The sequence below is a fragment of the Telopea speciosissima genome, chromosome 11, assembly GCF_018873765.1.
Source record: "Telopea speciosissima isolate NSW1024214 ecotype Mountain lineage chromosome 11, Tspe_v1, whole genome shotgun sequence".
Classification (NCBI taxonomy): Eukaryota; Viridiplantae; Streptophyta; class Magnoliopsida; order Proteales; family Proteaceae; genus Telopea; species Telopea speciosissima.
The window spans coordinates 46939463-46962660 of record NC_057926.1 but is presented as its reverse complement, the minus strand read 5'-3'; the positions used below and the strand labels follow the sequence as shown (position 1 = coordinate 46962660).

The following is a 23198-nucleotide window of genomic DNA, read 5'->3' as shown; positions in this document are numbered from 1 at the left end:
TAAACATAAAAGGCAAGGAAATTTTGTAAATTCTTAATTTATAGTATGGCTTAAGCTCAACTTGCTGTATCACTTGCATACTATATAGTCTATCCACTAGCTTTAGCTTCTTGAGCTAAAACCTTAAACAAAATGGCCCTCTAGCAGCAACAAATGCTTTAACCAACCAAGAGACAGCTATCATACCAACATGACTATTTTCAGCCTATCCATGAATGGGCTAGAAGGTCTTTGCCGGCCAATGGGCATTCCCATCACAATTGATGGATTTCCAATGGAGCTCAGTTATACAGCTAACGTATCAACCATCCATTACAGCATATGTCTAATGGGTTTGATTAAGATTTCTCCACTACTATTACTAGTGTCAGGTACCATCCAAGATTTGGATACTTCCAAGTTCCAGGGCTAGATTAGTATTTCATTTTTATCAACTCTCTCTTCTTTTCTACCTTTGGGAGGAAAAAGCTCAAAGTCATCCCCTTTAATGATGGTAACAATTATGCACACCCTTAGGTAGGTAGTGTTGGAAGTTCTTGTCAAGACTTAATTATGTACCATCCCAAACTTACTTGGATACTTCCAAGTCTTCCAGGGCCATATTAGCATTTCATGCCTATCAATTTTCTCTTCATTATCTTCTTTCTCTTCTTTTCTACCGGTGGGAGGAAAGAAGAGAAAGAAGAGAAAGAAGTTATTGTCAGTATTTACGTACCATCCCAAACTTATTTGGACAAGTCTTCTAGGGCTATATTAGCATTTACTGCCTATCAATTTCTCTTCTTTTGTACAAGTGGGAGGAAAGAAGATAAAGAAGTTCTTGTCAGGATTTACGTACCATCCCAAACTTACTTGGACAAGTCTTCCAGGCTATATTAGCATTTAATGCCTATCAATTTTCTCTTCTTTATCGTCATTCTCTTCTTTGCTACAAGTGGGAGGAAAGAAGAGCAAGAAGATAAAGAAGTTCTTATCAGGATTTATGTACCAGCCCAAACTTACTTGGACACATCCAAGTCTTCCAAGGGCTATATTAGCATTTCATGCATATCAATTTTCTCTTCTTTATTTTTTTTTTTTTTTTTTTTTTTTTTTTTTTTTTTCTCTTCCTGTGAGAGGAAAGAAGAGAAAGAAGTTCTTATTAGGACTTATGTACCATCCCAAACCTCAAGACCAACTTGATTTCAATGATTTGGGTCGCTCTTCATCATCTAAGCTTTAAAACAATTTTCTACCTATCCCTTCTTTCCTTCTATATCCGATACAAACTCAAACTCTCTCTCTTTCTCTCTCTCTCTCTCTCTCTCTCTCTTTCTCTCTCTTTCTCTCTCTCAATTGCAATGGTTTATCTGCAAAAGACCCAGAAAACTCATGTCTTACAGATCCTAATCCTGCTTAATCCATTTCTAGTGCCAAGTAGAGCACAACAACAACAACCCACAGGGGTGAGTCTAAGGAGCACAAAACCATCTTTCTATTACAATCTCTGTGCACCCTCAGCATGCAACAACATCACACTTACCTATCCCTTCTTGCTTCCATCACCTTGTCACCCTTCCTACTTCATACCCACCTGTACCAACAATGAAACCTTCTTCCTCACCAGCCCTGAAAACAACAATACCTTAAGAATCTTCACCACCAAGTTCACCGCCGACAGAATTTCCTTCTCCTTCTTTACTGCCTACAACAATCTTTTCAGCTGCGGCCCAATTTCTAGTCCCAACTTCTATTATTCCGCTTCTCCCCTCACTCTCTCCTTGGATTACGCCGTTGGAACCCACCTTAACTGCACCACCACTATCCCTGCCGGAGATCTACCGGGGCTCCAGACTGCTGCATGTATAGGTTGTCCAGGTCAGGATCCCACCAATGTTTGCTATTATGCGCCAGGACTCGTTACGCACCCTAACTGTGAAAGGTTCTACATATTCACAAAGGTGGGTTTCAATATTAGTGCGGCGAAGGATCTGAGGGGGTATCTGCAGAAGGGGTTTGAGCTTAGGTTTACCAAGACGAAGGATTGCCTTAGATGTGAGAACACTGGTGGAAGGTGCGGAGTCAACCCTTCTTTGTCCGGATCTTATGTTTGTTTCTGTCACTCTAACGTCCACCGTTTCAACTGCTCAGATGGTAAGTAGCATCCAATGATAATCTCAGATTCGATTTTTTTTTTTTTAATCAAAACTATAAGTTCAAACCCAAGGTTCAGATTATGGATTCTAGATTATAGGAAAAGGAACTTTGAAAGGCAGCCTGGCCCATGTGCGGAGACATAGAGGGTGAATTGACTAACCTATCCCCATGAAAGGAAGAAATCTCGTTCTGTTGATGCTTTCACGCATGCTCCTACTGGTCCTACTGTCTTTTAGGACCCAACCCTCTCCATTATCGTGTAATGAAAATAAATCATTTTTTAATTTTCTTTCTCCTTTTAATGTGTTTAATAAGAAGCATGAATTATTGTCCTTATTTTATAGGATTCCCGATCCTTCAACCCTTGTAATGTGTTGAGATAGGAAAGTGAACAACATGGGAGGTGGAACCTCCAACCTTGAGAACTAACAAGAATTGATTTTTTTTTTTCCCTAGAACAAGAATAGAATTATCATGAGTGGTTGATATATGTCATTTTTATATCTAATTATCAAGAACTAACAAGAATTTCTTCTTTCTTAATTGGTTTTACTTAGGTATGATAGAGGACATCACAAAATGGGGTGGAGGTGCAGGAGTAGACCAAGGAAGAAAATCATCACCTTCCAAAGTACTCATTGCATGTGAGTAATTCATTGTTCTTGCCAATATTTGAACCCTGGTCTTTAAGAATAGTGCATTGGAAACGTACCATCTATACAACCAGGATATTGATGAAGAAAATTAATATGCCATTAATCTATTCATCAATGCAGCGGTTTCTGCTTCTGTGGTGGTGTTCCTAGCACTCCTGGCAACAGTGGTGGCTCTTTTCTTCCGCTGTAGACATAGAAAGATAAACCAGAAGAAGAAAGAAGCAATCTCCAATTTATCCCCTACGAGGTATTCCTACTTTCAAATTAAGAAGTTCACTAACAAATTTTCATCAAAACTTGGGGAAGGAGGATATGGAAGCGTTTATAAAGGGATCATTCATCGAAAAGGGTTCAAAGTACCAGTAGCTATAAAGCTTCTAAAATCAAAACAAAGCCAGAAACAATTCATGAATGAAGTGGCAACAGTTGGAAATGTCCATCACAATAACTTAGTAAGTTTATTGGGTTATTGTGCGCAAGGGGATAAACGTGCACTAGTTTATGAGTTCGTGGAGAATGGATCCTTGGATAAGTATATCTACACAAGCAGAAACAGAGAAGGAGAGAGGAATGATGGAAGTTTTCAAACCTTAAGCCATAAACAATTTCATGATATAGCCTTAGAGACAGGTAGGGCGATATTGTACTTACACCAAGGTTGTAGGAGTAGGATTTTGCATTGTGACATTAAACCTCACAATGTGTTATTGGATTCAAACTTCACAGCAAAAGTTGCCGATTTCGGGCTTGCTAGGATGATTGATAAGGAACATAGCCATGTTTTGATGTCGAAGGCTCGAGGCACTCCGGGGTTCATGGCCCCGGAGATGTGGCTGACGAGTTATGGTCCCGTGACCGAGAAATCTGATGTGTATAGTTATGGGATGCTGCTTCTGGAGATGGTTGGTGGGAGAATGTTGAAATATGATTTGGAGGCAAATCATGATTCAAGCCAAGTTTATTTTCCTAAATGGGCATTTAACAAGGTCAAGAATGGTGAATCTCTTTTACCTGAGAAAAGAGAGGACAACAATGCTTCAATTGTGATTGATAAGAAAGGAAGAGATGAGAAGGAGGAAGTCCTTCTGGAAAGGATTTGTTTGGTAGGTTTGTGGTGCATTCAGCACCTACCTTCCAACAGACCATACATGGATAGAGTGATTCAAATGTTGGAAGGAAGTATTGAGATTGGAATCCCCTTAGACCCATTTCCCACCGAGATGGACATAGATGTTGAAAATTAATTTCAACTATTGCCCTTCTGTTTGTTTTAGTGTTGATAAAAGATCACAGCCTTGACCTTTCTGATCTTTATTTCAGTGTTGGTATAGTAGTAGTACAAAGACAAATAAATGTTCTTGTAATGTGATAGCTTAGCTTCATGAATATTACAAAGTTAAGAGGTCCTCTCTTGATAATGATTTTTCACATGTAAGCATTGTTTTAAAGATATCAATGATACTTAAACCCATGAGAGAATGTTGAAAAACCAAATCACCAAATTAATGAGATTGTAACAACTTATTAATTATATGTATGGCTATATTGAAATCAACACATAGAAGGAGAGTGCATCAACTTCCTGAGTTGGTATCTGCAACACAACAACAACAGATTGGGTTGAGTCGTGCGAAATGGTCACTCACTCTCCTTAATGCTGTAGACATTCCCTATTGGTTCAGTCCGGGTTCCTTGCCTATCACCTCCAGGATAAAACAACCCCCCGAGACTATCCTAGTAGTGTTGCACTCACTAACTGGACACTTAGGGACACCAAGAGTTGTGCTTGTTATGAGTGTCTTGAATTCTTGCACCCGTTTCGAAGATTGACCCACTCCGACATTTTTGGTGGCGACTCGAATGAGTTTTTTTTTTTTTTTTTTTTTTTTGAGGTCTATGATGGTAGAAGAGCGCTTCGGCCAAAACCATGCCTCAAGACTCTTCCTTCGTTTAGGGGTGCTGGGGGGTGTGGGGGCAAGCCCCCACAGTATGGTGCGACCCGACCCGTTGGATCAACCCGTTTAGAGGACTATTTATATGTTTTAACGTCTTGTTTTGTAAGTAAGTTAAAAGGCATGAGATTTGGGGATTTTGGAGTTAGGATTTTTGGGTGAGAGTTCTTGCTACCGTTTTTGGATGTTCTTGAGAGATCTCCATTGTATCTTCTTCGATTACATAGTGGAACATCTTCAGCTCCTCCCATGGATTTGCACATCGCATTGGTGTATAAACAATGTTAAATCTGTGTATCATCTTTGCTCTGTTTTGTTTTTGTTCATGTTTCTTTGGTGATTGTTATAACATTGCTCAACAGATCTGACTGATAATACAGAAAGAGAAATACTGGTTTTGGGGTGCAAAAATGTTGGTGTAATTTAATTGGGTTACCAACTCTCGCTCTATTTATATAGAAAAGGTAACAAGAAATTAGGCCCAGGCCCAAATCTACTCTCGTTACACCATTCAAAATGACATTAATTTCATTGTTCCTACCAATATTATTTGGTAAAAAAACAGAATCTACCTGAATTCAAAAGAGTATAGATTTCTTTGCACTTCAATTTGATCTTGCAACCTTAAAGATTTAGGAATTCTGTGTTCTTACCATCAAAAAGTTTCTTGCAGCAATAACATATTCACTTAGGAAGGTAAAATTTTTACAATGCAAATATGTGTATGAATCTCTAGTTTTAGAGTATACTATCAACAAAAGAATTCTGGAAACAAGGCCAGGGTTAGTCCTAACTACAAAAATTGCTCTTCAATGGCCAGCACAACTAGATTTTTGTGTACATCAATTACAAAGAACAACCATTTCAACAATGTAGCTATGACCTTAAACAAGATCAGGGCCTGATGTAGGACTGGACAAGTGGTTGCATGGAGAAGCACAATCAAGAAATTGAGGATCTTTAAATTGTTTCACCGAGTGCCAATTCTCCAAGTAGGCATATTCATCATGATCAAGTTCGGGAAAATTCATGGATCGAAGAATTTGTAGAATTTCTTGGAATTGACCAAGAACATATGCTGCCTTTTTAACTCTTTCCTCTGCCTCAACTATATTAGTTAAAGCACATTCTGCATATAGGGCATGTGGAAGATTGGAAAGACAAGCACCTAGCAGATCTGCAATTGTATGCTCTATCCAATCAAACAGTTTGTCAATTGTTTGATACTTTTCTTTGTCAAGAAGAATGCTTTCACAGACTCTATACAGATTGTAACCAATAATTACTTCTATAGGCCATAGAACATGAGGGACTCCCATGAGCTTTTCTTTGGATCTCAAAACACCCCTCTTTCCAGCATTTGCGAGTTTCTTCAGTATCCCTTCAGGGGAACTACTCATAGAGAAGCCCCTACTTGAAGATAAATCTTTATGAAGACTAATATCGATGAAGAAAGTACAGTAATTCATGCCTGCCCATAAAAATTCTGCTTCATCCCTTACACTGATCAAACTTTTGTCATCCAAATTGTCCTCTATGAATTTGGTGAACCTCATGCCTTCCCTTACTGTATCTATCAATGATTTCATTATCTCCTTGTTCGAATGACCAAGTGAGTTGGCAATGCTTGTGAGGATCACAATAGGCATTGTCCAACAATTGGGAGCTGCAGGTATTTCACTATCAAGGGTATATGAGTCTTTCTCTCTCAAGATTGCTTGTGCCTAAAATCTTGAGATATGCAATCACACTAAACATGGCAAGCCAAATCGTATCTGTCACATGTGATATGGAATAATCTCTTGGAAGGCAGCTCAGTGGATCTCTGTCAACTTTCTATATTTTATGTGATTACATTCCATGTAAATACATAGTTAATATTTGCTTGATGTACTCATATTTATACTCTCACCTTGAGAGATATCAATTCAATGCAATGAATTCCGTTTTACAACTTCCAACATGGTAATCAGAGCCATATCTCCAACAAGACTTTAACTTTTTTTTTTTTTTTTTTATCTTTCTTGTTGTTGTTCTTCTACTTCACCATGATCGAAGGGTCCCCATCCTCCACGGTTACTGGTGTTCTCACTTCCACCACTGAGTTGCCCAGTTTACAGTCCTTTCCCAATGCACACCATTACATATCTCTCAAATTGACATCGAAGAATTTCTTGTATTGGCAAACCCAAGTTGGGCCCTTTCTCGATGGTCTTGGACTTTTTGGCCATGTTGATGGCACCACGACTTGCCCAACTGAACCTGTAGCTGCTGCTCAATGGCGTCGACAAGATTCAATGATTCGTAGTTTGTTGCTTGCCTCTCTCTCTGAAGAGGTCTTCTCTCTTGTACTGGGCAAGCGCACCAGTCATGAGATCTGGACCACGTTGTGCACTGCTTTCTTTGCACCATCCGAAAGTCACATTATGTCTCTGTCCATGGCACTTCAAGATTTGGAGCAAAAGCCCGATGAGACAATTTCCCAATTTCTTCAACGTGCGAAGGCAATTTTGGCTGAACTCGCTGCTTCTGGGCAGCCTCTTCGGCCTACACAATTTAATTTGCATATTTTTTGTGGACTCAAACAGGAGTTTCGACCCATGGTGTCCTCTCTTCTAACTCGCACGGATCCAATTGAATATGATGATCTCCATGCGATGCTTCTTAGCCATGAGTTTTTGAATGGGTCATTTTTTAGCAAACTTACAATCATAGAGACACCTACTGCTGCTCCATCGTCTTCATCTGCAAATACTGCTCAACGTGCTCCATCCCCTGGTGATTCTAGTGCTGCCTCTCCTACCCGCGGTGGTCGAGGTGGTCGTTTTGGCCGAGGCCGTGGTGGTAGAGGTCGCGGAGGATAGAATTATGGCCGTTTCTGGTGCACAATTTGCCATCGTACCAATCACAGCACAAATCCGTGTTTTTATCGGCCCCAAGGATACCCGGCCACCTAACCCTTCACAACCCTATCCACCGAATGGCCCCTATCCTATAGCCCATTATACATATCCCACATATCATCCCAATCCACCATCGCTACCCACGTACACCATCGCCATCTCATTCATTACCTTCGTATCCAGATTCGGGTGCCACTCACCATGTTACACCAGACCTTCATTCACTTTCCCAATATGAAGATTGCAATGGGTCTGACCAACTACATGTCGGCAATGGTAAGGGTTTGCCAATTAAGCATCTTGGACATTCTTTTATTTCTACTTCTTCCAATCGTCATTTATTTTTAAATAATATCTTACATGTTCCTAGTATTTCCAAACGTTTGCTTTCTGTTCATCAATTTGCCAGAGACAATAATGTTTATTTCGAATTTCACCAGTCTCATTTTCTTGTGAAGGACCAGGTCACCAAGTCAATATTGTTGTCCGGTCCAAATAAAGGGGGTCTATATGAGTTGGGTTTGCCTTCTTCTACTCCGTCTGCGCACACTACTGTCTCTAGCTCCATTGATCTTTGGCATCGACGTCTTGGACATCCTCATGACCGTTTGCTTCGCTCTATGATCAGTTTCAATAATTTACATTGTTCTTCTTCTCGTTCTAATATTGTTTGTAGTGCTTGTCAGATGGGTAAAGCCAGTCGTCTGTCTCTCCCTTTGACTGGCAGTCGTAGTTTATTCCCTCTTGATCTTATATTTAGTGATGTTTAGGGACCATCCCCTACTGCTTCTTGTAATGGTCATCGTTATTACATTATTTTTGTGGATGATAATACAAAGTATGTTTGGTTTTATCCTCTCTTGCACAAATTTGATGTCTTCTCCACTTTTTTGAAATTTAAAGCACTTGTTGAAAGGTTGTTTGATAGAAAAATAAAATCGATCCAAACTGATTGGGGTGGGGAGTTTCGCACTCTTCCATCCTTCTTTCTCCAGTTGGGTATTTCCCATCTCCTGTCTGCTCCTCACACCCATGAACAACAAGGGAGTGTGGAGCGTAGGCATCGTCACATAGTTGAGACCGGGCTCACACTCCTTACCCAAAGCAGTGTTCCTCGTATTTATTGGCACTATGCATTTGAAACAACAGTTTTTTTAATTAATCGCATGCCTTCCCCGGTTTCCAATGGTGTGTCTCCTTTTCAACTCGTTTTTCATAAAATTCCGGATTATAATTTCTTACGGGTGTTTGGGTGTCTGTGCTTCCCATATCTCCGTCCTTACAATCGTCATAAAATGGATTTTCGTTCATCTCCTTGTGTCTTTCTTGGATACAGTCCATCTCATCATGCGTATCGTTGCTTTGATCCAGCGACAGGTTGATTCTTTATAGCTCGTCATGTTCGTTTTGATGAAAGTGTTTTTCCTTTCTCTAGGTCTGTTCTTGGTGCACCACCACCCACGGCTTCATCCTCCTCTTCACCGTGGGGTATTGCCCCTGTTCAAGTGATTCCAAATGCGACTAATGGCACGCCCTCACCATCACCCTCACCACATCCAACACCACCACTCTCACCGCAGCCCCCACCATCCCCATCCCCTACTCCACAGCCACCTCACGCCACCCCCTCTCCCTTACCCTAGCTGAACCTATCCCCCTCTCCCTCACCATCTTCACCACCTGCTAGATACCATCCTTTATAGGACATCTATGCTACCACCCAGCCGATTACATCTCGATCTAGTGCTTTGACAGTTACTAATGCATCTAATGTTTCTATTGAGCCTACTTCTTTTACACAAGCCTCTAAAGTTGCGGAGTGGCATGCTACAATGTCTGAAGAATTTAATGCCCTAATCAGGAATGGAACATGGAGATTGGTTCCCCCTGCGCCTAATCAAAACTTAATAGGGTGCAAGTGGGTGTTCAGAATAAAAAGGAAAGCAGATGGAAGCCTTGAGCGCTACAAAACTCATCTGGTTGCTAAGGGGTTTCATCAACAATAGGGTCTTGGCTATGGAGAGACATTCAGCCCTGTTGTTAAGCCCACTACTATTCGCAGTGTCTCAGGGCTGGCCCATTAGGCAGTTGGATGTCCACAATGCCTTCCTCCATGGTCGGCTTGAAGAGGAGGTCTATATGTCACAACCTCCAGGCTTTGTGGACTCCAACCGTCCCAACTATGTTTGTAAACTTGAGCAGTCGCTATATGGACTCAAGTAGGCGCCAAGGGCGTGGTTCCAAAGGTTGTCTGAATTTCTGCTGCAACTTGGATTTATGGGATCCAAAACGGACACCTCTCTTTTTATTTGCCGCAGTGGATGTCACATTTGTTACATTCTTATCTATGTGGATGATATTTTCGTTACCAGCAATGACACTATAGAGGTAACCACCCTTCTCCAAAGGCTTTCTCAAGAATTTTTTATCAAGGATCTAGGCCCTTTGCATTTTTTCTTGGGCATTGAAGTGCTGCCCCATTCAAATGGTTTACTATTATGTCAATCACGATACATTTCAGATCTGTTGCATAGGGCTGAAATGAGTGAATGTAAACTTGTGTCGATTCCAATGGCCACTACAAAGTATTCTGATTCAGGGGGTGATGCAATGCCCAATCCTACGGATTATAGATCGATTGTGGGGGCTTTACAATATGTCACTCTGACACGGCCTGATGTCTCTTTTGCTGTCAATCGGGCGTGTCAGTTCATGCATTCTTCAACGATTGGGCACTGGCAGCTTGTGAAACGCATTTTAAAATATTTGAAAAGCACAAAATCCCACGGCCTACTGTTTGATCGATCCGCAGCTAGATTGCTACAGGCATTTTCAGATGCAGATTGGGCTGGGGACAGTGTTGATCATAAGTCCACGGGCGGATATGCTATTTTTCTTGGGCCTAATTTAATTTCTTGGACATCACGCAAGCAGCGCACTGTGGCCCGCTCGTCCACTGAGGCCGAGTATAAATCTCTTGCAGATGCTTCTGCGGAGTTGATTTGGGTGGAATCTCTTTCTTGTAAGCTTGGTTTTCCTCTATCCGGTCCACCTATATTATGGTGCGACAACATAGGTGCCACTTATCTCTCGGGTAACCTAGTCTTCCACTCTCGCACGAAGCATGTGGAGATTGATTTTCACTTCGTGCGGGACTGTGTAGCCAAACGTCAACTCCAGGTGCAATTTATTTCAACAAAGGACCAGCTCGCAGACATATTTACTAAACCGTTCGGTACTGCACGGTTTCAATTCATTCGAGACAAGCTGAAGATCCGGGTACCGGATTCTCCACCTTGAGGGGGTGTATCAAGGGTACATGAGTCTTTCTCTCTCAAGATTGCTTGTGCCTAAAATCTTGAGATATGCAATCACACTAAACATGGCAAGCCAAATCGTATCTGTCACATGTGATATTGAATCATCTCTTGGAAGGCAGCTCAATGGATCTCTGTCAACTTTCTATATTTTATGTGATAACATTCCATGTAAATACATAGTGAATATTTGCTTGATGTACTCATATTTATACTCTCACGTTGGGAGATATCAATTCAATCCAATGAATTCCGTTTTACAACTTCCAACATTCACAATCTGAAGTTCTAATAGGAGGAACAAGGTACCTGTCAAAGTCAAGAACTCCCTTGAACAAACCAACTGTACTGTAAGCATTAGATCTTTTCTGTAAAAGCTTGATCAGATGGCATGGATGATTCTTAATGCCCCTATTGATCATTCTCACGCATTCTGAATGACCATGTTAAAAGTTGACAGAGACTGATTCTCTTTCCCCTTCCTTCAATATTGAATTCGCCAAAGGAGGGTAGTGTTTTAGAACGAATGTTATGCTAGGTAACAGCAGTGTCTCTCGGAAGTTAAACAAGTATATAACAAGGGATGGTAGCTCGTTTATGGACACTCGACGCCAAGAAGCGAGAGTAACCAGGGATGGTAGCTCTCAAGAATACGCTTATTCTCCATTGTTCCAAGGTTGAATTAGATTTTCCTATTTAGGTTCCGATATGCATTTCGTCTCAGGGTTCTCCTTCCCCTGCTCTCTATTTCTTCTATGTATCAAACAACTTTAACTTAAACTGATCATCTTCTCCAGGGACGACCACCCCTTGGGATGACCTGCGATTTTTTCATTGAGCTGGCGGTTCTTTCCCTGGAAACCCTAAGCCGATCCTTGGAAAGAATAGGGAAGAAGAGGGAAGAAGATGGAATGAGAGGTTATTATTTAAATAACCAATGGGGTTAAAATGAACGTTTCAATTTTGGGTGCTGTGCTTATTGGAGATCTTGCAAATCACATGCAAATCACATTTCTCACATGTGATAATACAGTTATACAGATTGATTGCCTAGATGGATTGCCTCCTGATTTCATTCTTTGATTCTTTATTCTTTCCTTTTATTTCATTATTTTATACTCTTTCCTTGTATATTCAATTGATTTGCTATTCCTTTTCATTGTATAAAGATAACCTTATATCAATGAAATATTCAAGCTATTCTCACAATTTAATTGCACTCTTAACATGGTATCAGAGCCAGGTTTGGACATCCTTTCAGATATGAATTTTTTGGAGGCACACAGTACAGTTTTTCCTATGGAACAACACCTTAAATTATCCCCCTCCGAGGGTGGGTTACTGGATGACGCCGGTCCCTATCGACGCCTGATTGGTAGGCTCATTTATCTCACCATTACTTGGCCCAATATTGTACATACTGTTACCCTCCTCAGCCAATTCATGCACCAGCCACGACAGCCCCACATGGATACAGCAACGCGCCTTCTTCGGTATTTACACAGCACCGTCGGATAGGGCATCTTGCTCTCCTCTTCAAGCGCTCTCACCTTACGCGCTTATTGTGATTCAGACTGGGCCAGCTATCCTGTTACCAGATGCTCCACTAGTGGCTATTGCATTTTTCTTGGTTCCAGTCCGATCTCTTGGAAATCCAAGAAACAACATAATGTATCCCGCTCCTCGGTCGAAGCCGAGTATCGTTCCATGGCTGTCACTACTTGCGAGCTTATTTGGTTGACTACACTCCTCCAGGACTTGGGAATCACAAGGACCCAACCCATTCTTCTATACTGTGATAACTAGGCCGCACTTCACATTGCAGCCAATCCTGTGTTTCGTGAGCGCACCAAACACATTGAGATTGACTGCCACATTGTTCGTGATCACATCACCAATGGCCTTCTTCGTCCGACATATGTGGCTAGTTCTAATCAAATTGTCGATATATTCACTAAAGCCCTAGGTGCTACATTATTTACTAGTTTGAAGGCCAAGTTGGGTGCTCTCAACATTCACAGCCCAACTTGAGGGGGAGTATTGGAGATCTTGCAAATCACATGCAAATCACATTTCTCACATGTGATAATACAGCTATACAGATTGATTGCCTAGATGGATTGCCTCCTGATTTCATTCTTTGATTCTTTATTCTTTTCTTGTATTTCATTATGTTATACTCTTTCCTTGTATATTCAATTGATTTGCTAATCCTTTTCATTGTATAAATATAACCTCATATCAATGAAATATTCAAGCTATTCTCACAATTTAATTGCACTGTTAACAATGCTTAACGTCAGGGGGAAGGTTGATATTTTGATAGTTTTTGGGGTGTTAGTGAAATTTTTCCTCTTTTTTTTTTTGATGAAATACCGAGCTATTCGGTTGTTAACATATATACTGAAAATAGAGTTCGGACTTGGGCAGGGCAGGACCATCAGGCTAAGGCTTGGCCTGGCCCAAAATTCTTTAGGCCTTTGTAGGGCCAGGTTATTCAGGTTAAATCTAGGGCTGCATTGATTTGGCCATGGGCTAGCCAAGCCAGCCCAAGTTTAATCCCTCTCATTGGTTCAGATTTTGTTTTTTTGGGGAGAATATTCTCTATGCCGGGGGCGCAGGCTGCGCCCAGACACATGAGGGTGGGCGCAATGACCACCCTGTCCCCCTGAGTGGCAGGCCAATGTGTCTGGGTGCAGCTTGCGCTGCAGCATAGAGAACATGAGCCCTTTTTTTTTTTGGTAGAGCATTAGTTCAGATGTGATTAAACATAAAAGGCAAGGAAATTTTGTAAATTCTTAATTTATAGTATGGCTTAAGCTCAACTTGCTGTATCACTTGCATACTATATACTCTATCCACTAGCTTTAGCTTCTTGAGCTAAAACCTTAAACAAAATGGCCCTCTAGCAGCAACAAATGCTTTAACTAACCAAGAGACAGCTATCATACCAACATGACTATTTTCAGCCTATCCATGAATGGGCTAGAAGGTCTTTGCCGGCCAATGGGCATTCCCATCACATTGGATGGATTTCCAATGGAGCTCAGTTACACAGCTAACGTATCATCCATCCATTATAGCATATGTCTAATGGGTTTGATTAAGATTTCTCCACTGCTGCTACTATTGTCGGGTACCATCCAAGACTTGGATACTTCCAAGTCTTCCAGGACTAGATTAGCATTTCATTCTTATCAACTCTCTCTTCTTTTCTACCTTTGGGAGGAAAAAGCTCAAAGTCATCCCCTTTAATGATGGTAACAATTATGCACACCCTTAGGTAGGTAGTGTTGGAAGTTCTTGTCAAGACTTAATTATGTACCATCCCAAACTTACTTGGATACTTCCAAGTCTTCCAGGGCCATATTAGCATTTCATGCCTATCAATTTTCTCTTCGTTATCTTCTTTCTCTTCTTTTCTACCGGTGGGAGGAAAGAAGAGAAAGAAGAGAAAGAAGAGAAAGAAGACAAAGAAGTTATTGTCAGTATTTACGTACCATCCCAAACTTATTTGGACAAGTCTTCTAGGGCTATATTAGCATTTAATGCCTATCAATTTCTCTTCTTTTGTACAAGTGGGAGGAAAGAAGATAAAGAAGTTCTTGTCAGGATTTACGTACCATCCCAAACTTACTTGGACAAGTCTTCCAGGCTATATTAGCATTTAATGCCTATCAATTTTCTCTTCTTTATCGTCATTCTCTTCTTTGCTACAAGTGGGAGGAAAGAAGAGCAAGAAGATAAAGAAGTTCTGATTTATGTACCAGCCCAAACTTACTTGGACACATCCAAGTCTTCCAACGGCTATATTAGCATTTCATGCCTATCAATTTTCTCTTCTTTATCTTTTTTTTTTTTTTTTTTTTGTCTTCCTGTGAGAGGAAAGAAGAGAAAGAAGTTCTTGTTAGGACTTATGTACCATCCCAAACCTCAATACCAACTTGATTTCAATGATTTGGGTCGCTCTTCATCATCTAAGCTTTAAAACAATTTTCTACCTATCCCTTCTTTCCTTCTATATCCGATACAAACTCAAACTCTCTCTCTCTCTCTCTCTCTCTCTCTCTCTCTCTCTTTCTCTCTCTCAATTGCAATGGTTTATCTGCAAAAGACCCAGAAAACTCATGTCTTACAGATCCTAATCCTGCTTAATCCATTTCTAGTGCCAAGTAGAGCACAACAACAACAACCCACAGGGGTGAGTCTAAGGAGCACAAAACCATCTTTCTATTACAATCTCTGTGCACCCTCAGCATGCAACAACATCACACTTACCTATCCCTTCTTGCTTCCATCACCTTGTCACCCTTCCTACTTCATACCCACCTGTACCAACAATGAAACCTTCTTCCTCACCAGCCCTGAAAACAACAATACCTTAAGAATCTTCACCACCAAGTTCACCGCCGACAGAATTTCCTTCTCCTTCTTTACTGCCTACAACAATCTTTTCAGCTGCGGCCCAATTTCTAGTCCCAACTTCTATTATTCCGCTTCTCCCCTCACTCTCTCCTTGGATTACGCCGTTGGAACCCACCTTAACTGCACCACCACTATCCCTGCCGGAGATCTACCGGGGCTCCAGACTGCTGCATGTATAGGTTGTCCAGGTCAGGATCCCACCAATGTTTGCTATTATGCGCCAGGACTCGTTACGCACCCTAACTGCGAAAGGTTCTACATATTCACAAAGGTGGGTTTCAATATTAGTGCGGCGAAGGATCTGAGAGGGTATCTGCAGAAGGGGTTTGAGCTTAGGTTTACCAAGACGAAGGATTGCCTTAGATGTGAGAACACTGGTGGAAGGTGCGGAGTCAACCCTTCTTTGTCCGGATCTTATGTTTGTTTCTGTCACTCTAACGTCCACCGTTTCAACTGCTCAGATGGTAAGTAGCATCCAATGATAATCTCAGATTCGATTTTTTTTTTTTAATCAAAACTATAAGTTCAAACCCAAGGTTCAGATTATGGATTCTAGATTATAGGAAAAGGAACTTTGAAAGGCAGCCTGGCCCATGTGCGGAGACATAGAGGGTGAATTGACTAACCTATCCCCATGAAAGGCAGAAATCTCGTTCTGTTGATGTTTTCACGCATGTTCCTACTGGTCTTACTGTCTTTTAGGACCCAACCCTCTCCATTATTGTGTAATGAAAATAAATCATTTTTTAATTTTCTTTCTCCTTTTAATGTGTTTAATAAGAAGCATGAATTATTGTCCTTATTTTATAGGATTCCCGATCCTTCAACCCTTGTAATGTGTTGAGATAGGAAAGTGAACAACATGGGAGGTGGAACCTCCAACCTTGAGAACTAACAAGAATTGATATTTTTTTTTCCCTAGAACAAGAATAGAATTATCATGAGTGGTTGATATATGTCATTTTTATATCTAATTATCAAGAACTAACAAGAATTTCTTCTTTCTTAATTGGTTTTACTTAGGTATGATAGAGGACATCACAAAATGGGGTGGAGGTGCAGGAGTAGACCAAGGAAGAAAATCATCACCTTCCAAAGTACTCATTGCATGTGAGTAATTCATTGTTCTTGCCAATATTTGAACCCTGGTCTTTAAGAATAGTGCATTGGAAACGTACCATCTATACAACCAGGATATTGATGAAGAAAATTAATATGCCATTAATCTATTCATCAATGCAGCGGTTTCTGCTTCTGTGGTGGTGTTCCTAGCACTCCTGGCAACAGTGGTGGCTCTTTTCTTCCGCTGTAGACATAGAAAGATAAACCAGAAGAAGAAAGAAGCAATCTCCAATTTATCCCCTACGAGGTATTCCTACTTTCAAATTAAGAAGTTCACTAACAAATTTTCATCAAAACTTGGGGAAGGAGGATATGGAAGCCTTTATAAAGGGATCATTCATCGAAAAGGGTTCAAAGTACCAGTAGCTATAAAGCTTCTAAAATCAAAACAAAGCCAGAAACAATTCATGAATGAAGTGGCAACAGTTGGAAATGTCCATCACAATAACTTATTAAGTTTATTGGGTTATTGTGCTCAAGGGGATAAACGTGCACTAGTTTATGAGTTCATGGAGAATGGATCCTTGGATAAGTATATCTACACAAGCAGAAACAGAGAAGGAGAGAGCAATGATGGAAGTTTTCAAACCTTAAGCCATAAACAATTTCATGATATAGCCTTAGAGACAGGTAGGGCGATATTGTACTTACACCAAGGTTGTAGGAGTAGGATTTTGCATTGTGACATTAAACCTCACAATGTGTTATTGGATTCAAACTTCACAGCGAAAGTTGCCGATTTCGGGCTTGCTAGGATGATTGATAAGGATAATAGCCATGTTTTGATGTCGAAGGCTCGAGGCACTCCGGGGTTCATGGCCCCGGAGATGTGGCTGACGAGTTATGGTCCCGTGACCGAGAAATCTGATGTGTATAGTTATGGGATGCTGCTTCTGGAGATGGTTGGTGGGAGAATGTTGAAATATGATTTGGAGGCATATCATGATTCAAGCCAAGTTTATTTTCCTAAATGGGCATTTAACAAGGTCAAGAATGGTGAATCTCTTTTACCTGAGAAAAGAGAGGAAAGCAATGCTTCAATTGTGATTGATAAGAAAGGAAGAGATGAGAAGGAGGAAGTCCTTCTGGAAAGGATTTGTTTGGTAGGTTTGTGGTGCATTCAGCACCTACCTTCCAACAGACCATACATGGATAGAGTGATTCAAATGTTGGAAGGAAGTATTGAGATTGGAATCCCCCTAGACCCATTTCCCACCGAGATGGACACAGATGATGAAAATTAATTTCAACTATTGCCCTTCGGTTTGTTTTAGTGTTGATGAAAGATCACAGCCTTGACCTTTCTGATCTTTATTTCAGTGTTGGTATAGTAGTAGTACAAAGACAAATAAATGTTCTTGTAATGTGATAGCTTAGCTTCATGAATATTACAAAGTTAAGAAGTCCTCTCTTGATCATGATTTTTCACATGTAAGCAATGTTTTAAAGATATCAATGATACTTAAACCCATGAGAGAATGTTGAAAAACCAAATCACCAAATTAATGAGATTGAAACAACTTATTAATTATATGTATGGCTATATTGAAATCAACACAAAGAAGGAGAGTGCATCAACTTCCTGAGTTGGTATCTGCAACACAACAACAACAGATGGGGTTGAGTCGTGCGAAATGGTCACTCACTCTCCTTAATGCTGTAGACATTCCCTATTGGTTCAGTCCGGGTTCCTTGCCTATCACCTCCAGGATAAAACAACCCCCCGAGACTATCCTAGTAATGTTGCACTCACTAACTGGACACTTAGGGACACCAAGAGTTGTGCTTGTTATGAGTGTCTTGAATTCTTGCACCCGTTTCGAAGATTGACCCACTCCGACATTTTTGGTGGCGACTCGAATGAGTTTTTTTTTTTTTTTTTTGAGGTCTATGATGTTAGCAGAGCGCTTCGGCCAAAACCATGCCTCAAGACTCTTCCTTCGTTTAGGGGTGCTGGGGGGTGTGGGGGCAAGCCCCCACAGTATGGTGCGACCCGACCCGTTGGATCAACCCATTTAGAGGACTATTTATATGTTTTAACGTCTTGTTTTGTAAGTAAGTTAAAAGGCATGAGATTTGGGGATTTTCGAGTTAGGATTTTTGGGTGAGAGTTCTTGCTACCGTTTTTGGATGTTTTTGAGAGATCTCCATTGTATCTTCTTTGATTACATAGTGGAACATCTTCAGCTCCTCCCATGGATTTGCACATCGCATTGGTGTATAAACAATGTTAAATCTGTGTATCATCTTTGCTCTGTTTTGTTTTTGTTCATGTTTCTTTGGTGATTGTTATAACATTGCTCAACAGATCTGACTGATAATACAGAAAGAGAAATACTGGTTTTGGGGTGCAAAAATGTTGGTGTGAATTAATTTAATTGGGTTACCAACTCTCGCTCTATTTATATAGAAAAGGTAACAAGAAATTAGGCCCAGGCCCAAATCTACTCTCGTTACACCAATCAAAATGACATTAATTTCATTGTTCCTACCAATATTATTTGGTAAAAAAACAGAATCTACCTGAATTCAAAAGAGTATAGATTTCTTTGCACTTCAATTTGATCTTGCAACCTTAAAGATTTAGGAATTCTGTGTTCTTACCATCAAAAAGTTTCTTGCAGCAATAACATATTCCCTTTGGAAGGTAAAATTTTTGCAATGCAAATATGTGTGTATGAATCTCTAGTTTTAGATTATACTATCAACAAACGAATTCTGGAAACGAGGCCAGGGTTAGTCCTAACTACAAAATTTGCTCTCCTATGGCCAGCACAACTAGATTTTTGTGTACATCATTTACAAAGAACAACCATTTCAACAATGTAGCTATGACCTTAAACAAGAGAGAAGATCGTAACCTGCGAGAACTACTACTGATCCACAACGCAACCATCTCTTATTTTGAATTGGATCTCCTGTGAATTCTGAGAGTATAAGGACCCAAAATCTACAGGAATGAAGGACTTAATTTACAACCGAATGCCCTTCGAATCCAGCCTCAAACTCATCCAATTTTTCTCTAAATAATCTCTATATCGTTTCTACCCTACAATCAATAAGACCAATTTGCTTCTGAAGCCCCGAATTCTAATTATCTTCCTTTTCCTTTAGATAGATTAGATTCAGCAAACCCGAAGAGTTAAAGACTTGTATGCACTCTATTCCTTCCGTGTATCAAACAACTTTGGCTTAAGCTGATTATCTTTTTCGGGGACAACCACCCCTTGTGACCTGTGATTTCCTCATTGAGCTGGTGGTTGTTTCCCTGGAAACCCTAAGCTTAATCATCGTTGGAAAGAATAGGGAAGAAGATGGAATGAGAGGTTATTATATAAATAACTAATGAGGTTAAAATGGGCATTTCAACTTTGGGTGCTAACTGTGTTTAACGTTAGAGGAAGGTTGATATTTTGATAGTTTTTGGGATGTCTGTGATATGCGATAAACTTATAGGGGGTGTCCGTGAAATTCTCTTTTTTATTTTTTATTTTTTATGAAATACTGAGCAATTCAGTTGTTAATATATATACTAAAAATAGAGTTCGGACATGGGCAGGGCAGGACCATCAGGCCAAATTCTTTAGGCCTTTGTAGGGCCAGGTTATTCAGGTTAAATTTAGGGCTGCATTGATCTGGCCATGGGCTAGCCAAGCCAGCCCAAGTTTAATCCCTCTCATTGGTTCAGATGTGATTAAACATAAAAGGCAAGAAAATTTTGTATTCTTAGTTTATAGTATGGTTTAAGCTCAACTTGCTGTATCACTTGCATACTATATTGTCTATCCACTGGCTTTAGCTTCTTAAGCTAAAACCTGAAACAAAATGGCCCTCTAGCAGCAACAAATGCTTTAACTAACCAAGAGACAGCTATCGTATACCAACATGACTATTTTCAGCCTATCCATGAATGGGCTGGAAGGTCTTTGCCGGCCAATGGGCATTCCCATCACATTGGATGGATTTCCAATGGAGCTCAGTTACACAACTAACGTGTCATCCATCCATTACAGCATATGTCTAATGGCTTTGATTAAGATTTCTCCACTAATTAATGGGTTTGATTAAGATTTCTCCACTACTGCTACTACTGTGAGGTAACATCCAAGACTTGGATACTTCATTAGCATTTCATTCGATCTTATCAACTTTCTCTTATTTTCTACCTTTGGGAGGAAAAAAGCTCTGAATTGTCCAGACTTAATTATGTACCATCCCAAACTTACTTGGATACTTCCAAGTCTTCCAGGTCTTTATTATCATTTCATACCTATCAATTTTCGCTTCCTTTCTACCTGTGGGAGGAAAGAAGAGAAAGAAGATAAAGAAGTTCTTGTCAGGAGTTATGTACCATACCAAACTTCAATACCAACTTAATTGATTTCTATTATGTGTCTAATGGGACTCACTCTAGTGTATGGGCGTTAGATTAAGCCAGCCTAGTATGTGATAGGTTAAATGGCTTAATTTAACGCGTTCCATCAGCTTCAGAGCTTTTGATGTATCGATCAAGTACCTAACAATTTCAATGATTTAGATGGCTTATCATCATCTAGCTATAAAACAATTTACTACCTATCCCTTCCTTCCTTCTATACTCGATACAAACTCTAACTCTCTCTCTCTCAATTGCAATGGTTTATCTGCAAAAGACCCAAAAAACCCATGTCTTACAGATCCTCATCCTGCTCTTGCTTAATCCATTTCTGGTGCCAAGTAGAGCACAACAACTAAGGAGCACAGAACCATCTTTCTATTACAATATCTGTGCACCCTCAGCATGCAACAATATCACACTTACCTATCTCTTCTCCCTTCCATCACCTTGTCACCCTTCCTACTTCATACCCACTTGTACCAACAATGAAACCTTGTTCATCACCAGCACTGAAAACAACAACACCTTAAGAATCTTCACTACCAACTTCACCGCCGACAAAATTTCCTTCTCCTTTATCATTGCCTACAATAATCTTTTCAGCTGCGGCCCAATTTCCAAGCCTAACTTCTATTATGCCTCTGGTCCCTTCAATCTCCCTTTGGATTACGCCGTTGGAACCCACCTTAACTGCACCACCACCATCCCTGTCGGAGATCTACCGGGGCTCCGGAGTGCTGCATGTATAGGTTGTCCAGGTCAGGATCCCACCAATGTTTGCTATTATGCGCCAGGGCTCGTTACGCACCCTAACTGTGAAAGTTTCGACATATTCACAAAGGTGGGTTTCAATGTTAGTGCGGCGAAGGATCTGAGGAGTTATCTGCAGAAGGGGTTTGAGCTTAGGTTTACCAAGACAGAGGACTGCCTTAGATAGGGCTGCAACAGGGTCGGGTTGGGCCGGGCTTTATAGAACCCTAGCCCAACCCTAAGTTTCCTTAGCTAGGCCCAGGCCCGACCCGACCCTGACTCAGGGCTAGAAAAATCCAACCCTGACCCGCCCTCAGGGTCGGGCCGGGCTGACCCTGATTGGCCCTGATCATGGGGAGGGGGAAAGAAATGCATGGGCTGGAATGGGTCGGGGAGAACATTATAAATTTTACATAAAATAACACTATAATAAAATGTATTATATCACTTATTGTCTTCATATATAATATATTATATAAAAAAATGTGGGTGATATTTAAAATTTATAATGTATATATTATATTAACATATATTTTATAGTATAACTTAAATCAGGGTCGGGCCGGGCCAGGCCAAGCTTAGCCCAAAGCCTCAACCCTAACCCGACCCGACCCTAATTCAGGGCCAGAAATTTTCAGCCCTGACCCGCCCTCAGGGCCAAATATCTCAGCCCAGACCCTATTCGGGCTCAGGGCGGGTTCGGGCCGACAGGGCCAAACTTGCACCCCTAGCCTTAGATGTGAGAACACTGGTGGAAGGTGCGGAGTCAACCCTTCTTTGTCCGGATCTTATGTTTGTTTCTGTCACTCTAACGTGCACCGTTTCAACTGCTCATATGGTAAGTAGTATCCAATGATAATCTTAGGAATTAAAATCCTCTGCATGCAGTACCCGGCAGCGGTGGTGCACATCCGGCGGCACAACAGGGGCCATGTGTGCCATGTGAACTTTGCTGTGCCGCCGGATGTGCACCGCCGCCCCACCAGTACTAGGTCTTAGATTCGATTTTATTTTATTTTTTTATTTTATATTATCAAAACTATAAGTTCAAACCCAAGGTTCAGATTATGGATTCTAGATTATAGGAAAAGGAACTTTGAAAGGCAGCCTCGCCCATGTGCCAAGACATAGAGGGTGAATTGACTAACCTATCCCCATGAAAGGCAGAAATCTCGTTCTGTTGATGCTTCCACATATGCTCCTACTGGTCTTATGCTGGCATAGAAGCTACGCTGCCTTTTAGGACCCAACCCTCTCCCATTATCGTGTAATGGAAATAAATCATTTTTTTATTTTCTTTCTCCTTTTTATGGAGTTGTTGATGGCGAAGGATTACCAACTTGGAATATTTTTTGAGGTTAGCAAGATGTATCTCTCTTTAATTTATTTTTCTCTTATTTTTTCTTTAGGGTGTTCTTGAGAGATCTTTATTATAATCTTCTTCCATTACATAGTGAATCATGTTCAGCTTCGCCTGTGGATGTAGCATATCACATTGATGTATGAATCATGTTAAATATGTGTCATCTTTACTCTGTTTTCATTTTGCTTCGTGTTTC

General features: G+C 40.6%; 2 protein-coding genes across 2 annotated transcripts; both read left to right on the top strand.

Annotated features, from left to right (window-relative positions):
* The first annotated feature begins 1340 nt into the window (after window positions 1-1340).
* LOC122645232 (rust resistance kinase Lr10-like) lies at window positions 1341-4036 on the top strand. The gene is made up of 3 exons (XM_043838562.1): window positions 1341-2133; window positions 2694-2780; window positions 2913-4036. Exons 1-3 carry the CDS (start codon window positions 1341-1343, stop codon window positions 4034-4036), a joined length of 2004 nt encoding a protein of 667 aa, XP_043694497.1.
* An 11024-nt stretch (window positions 4037-15060) lies between these two features.
* Window positions 15061-17755, top strand: LOC122645231 (rust resistance kinase Lr10-like). Its single transcript, XM_043838561.1, has 3 exons — window positions 15061-15853; window positions 16413-16499; window positions 16632-17755. The coding sequence occupies exons 1-3, from the start codon at window positions 15061-15063 to the stop codon at window positions 17753-17755; spliced, it is 2004 nt and encodes a 667-aa protein (XP_043694496.1).
* Window positions 17756-23198: the final 5443 nt, after the last annotated feature.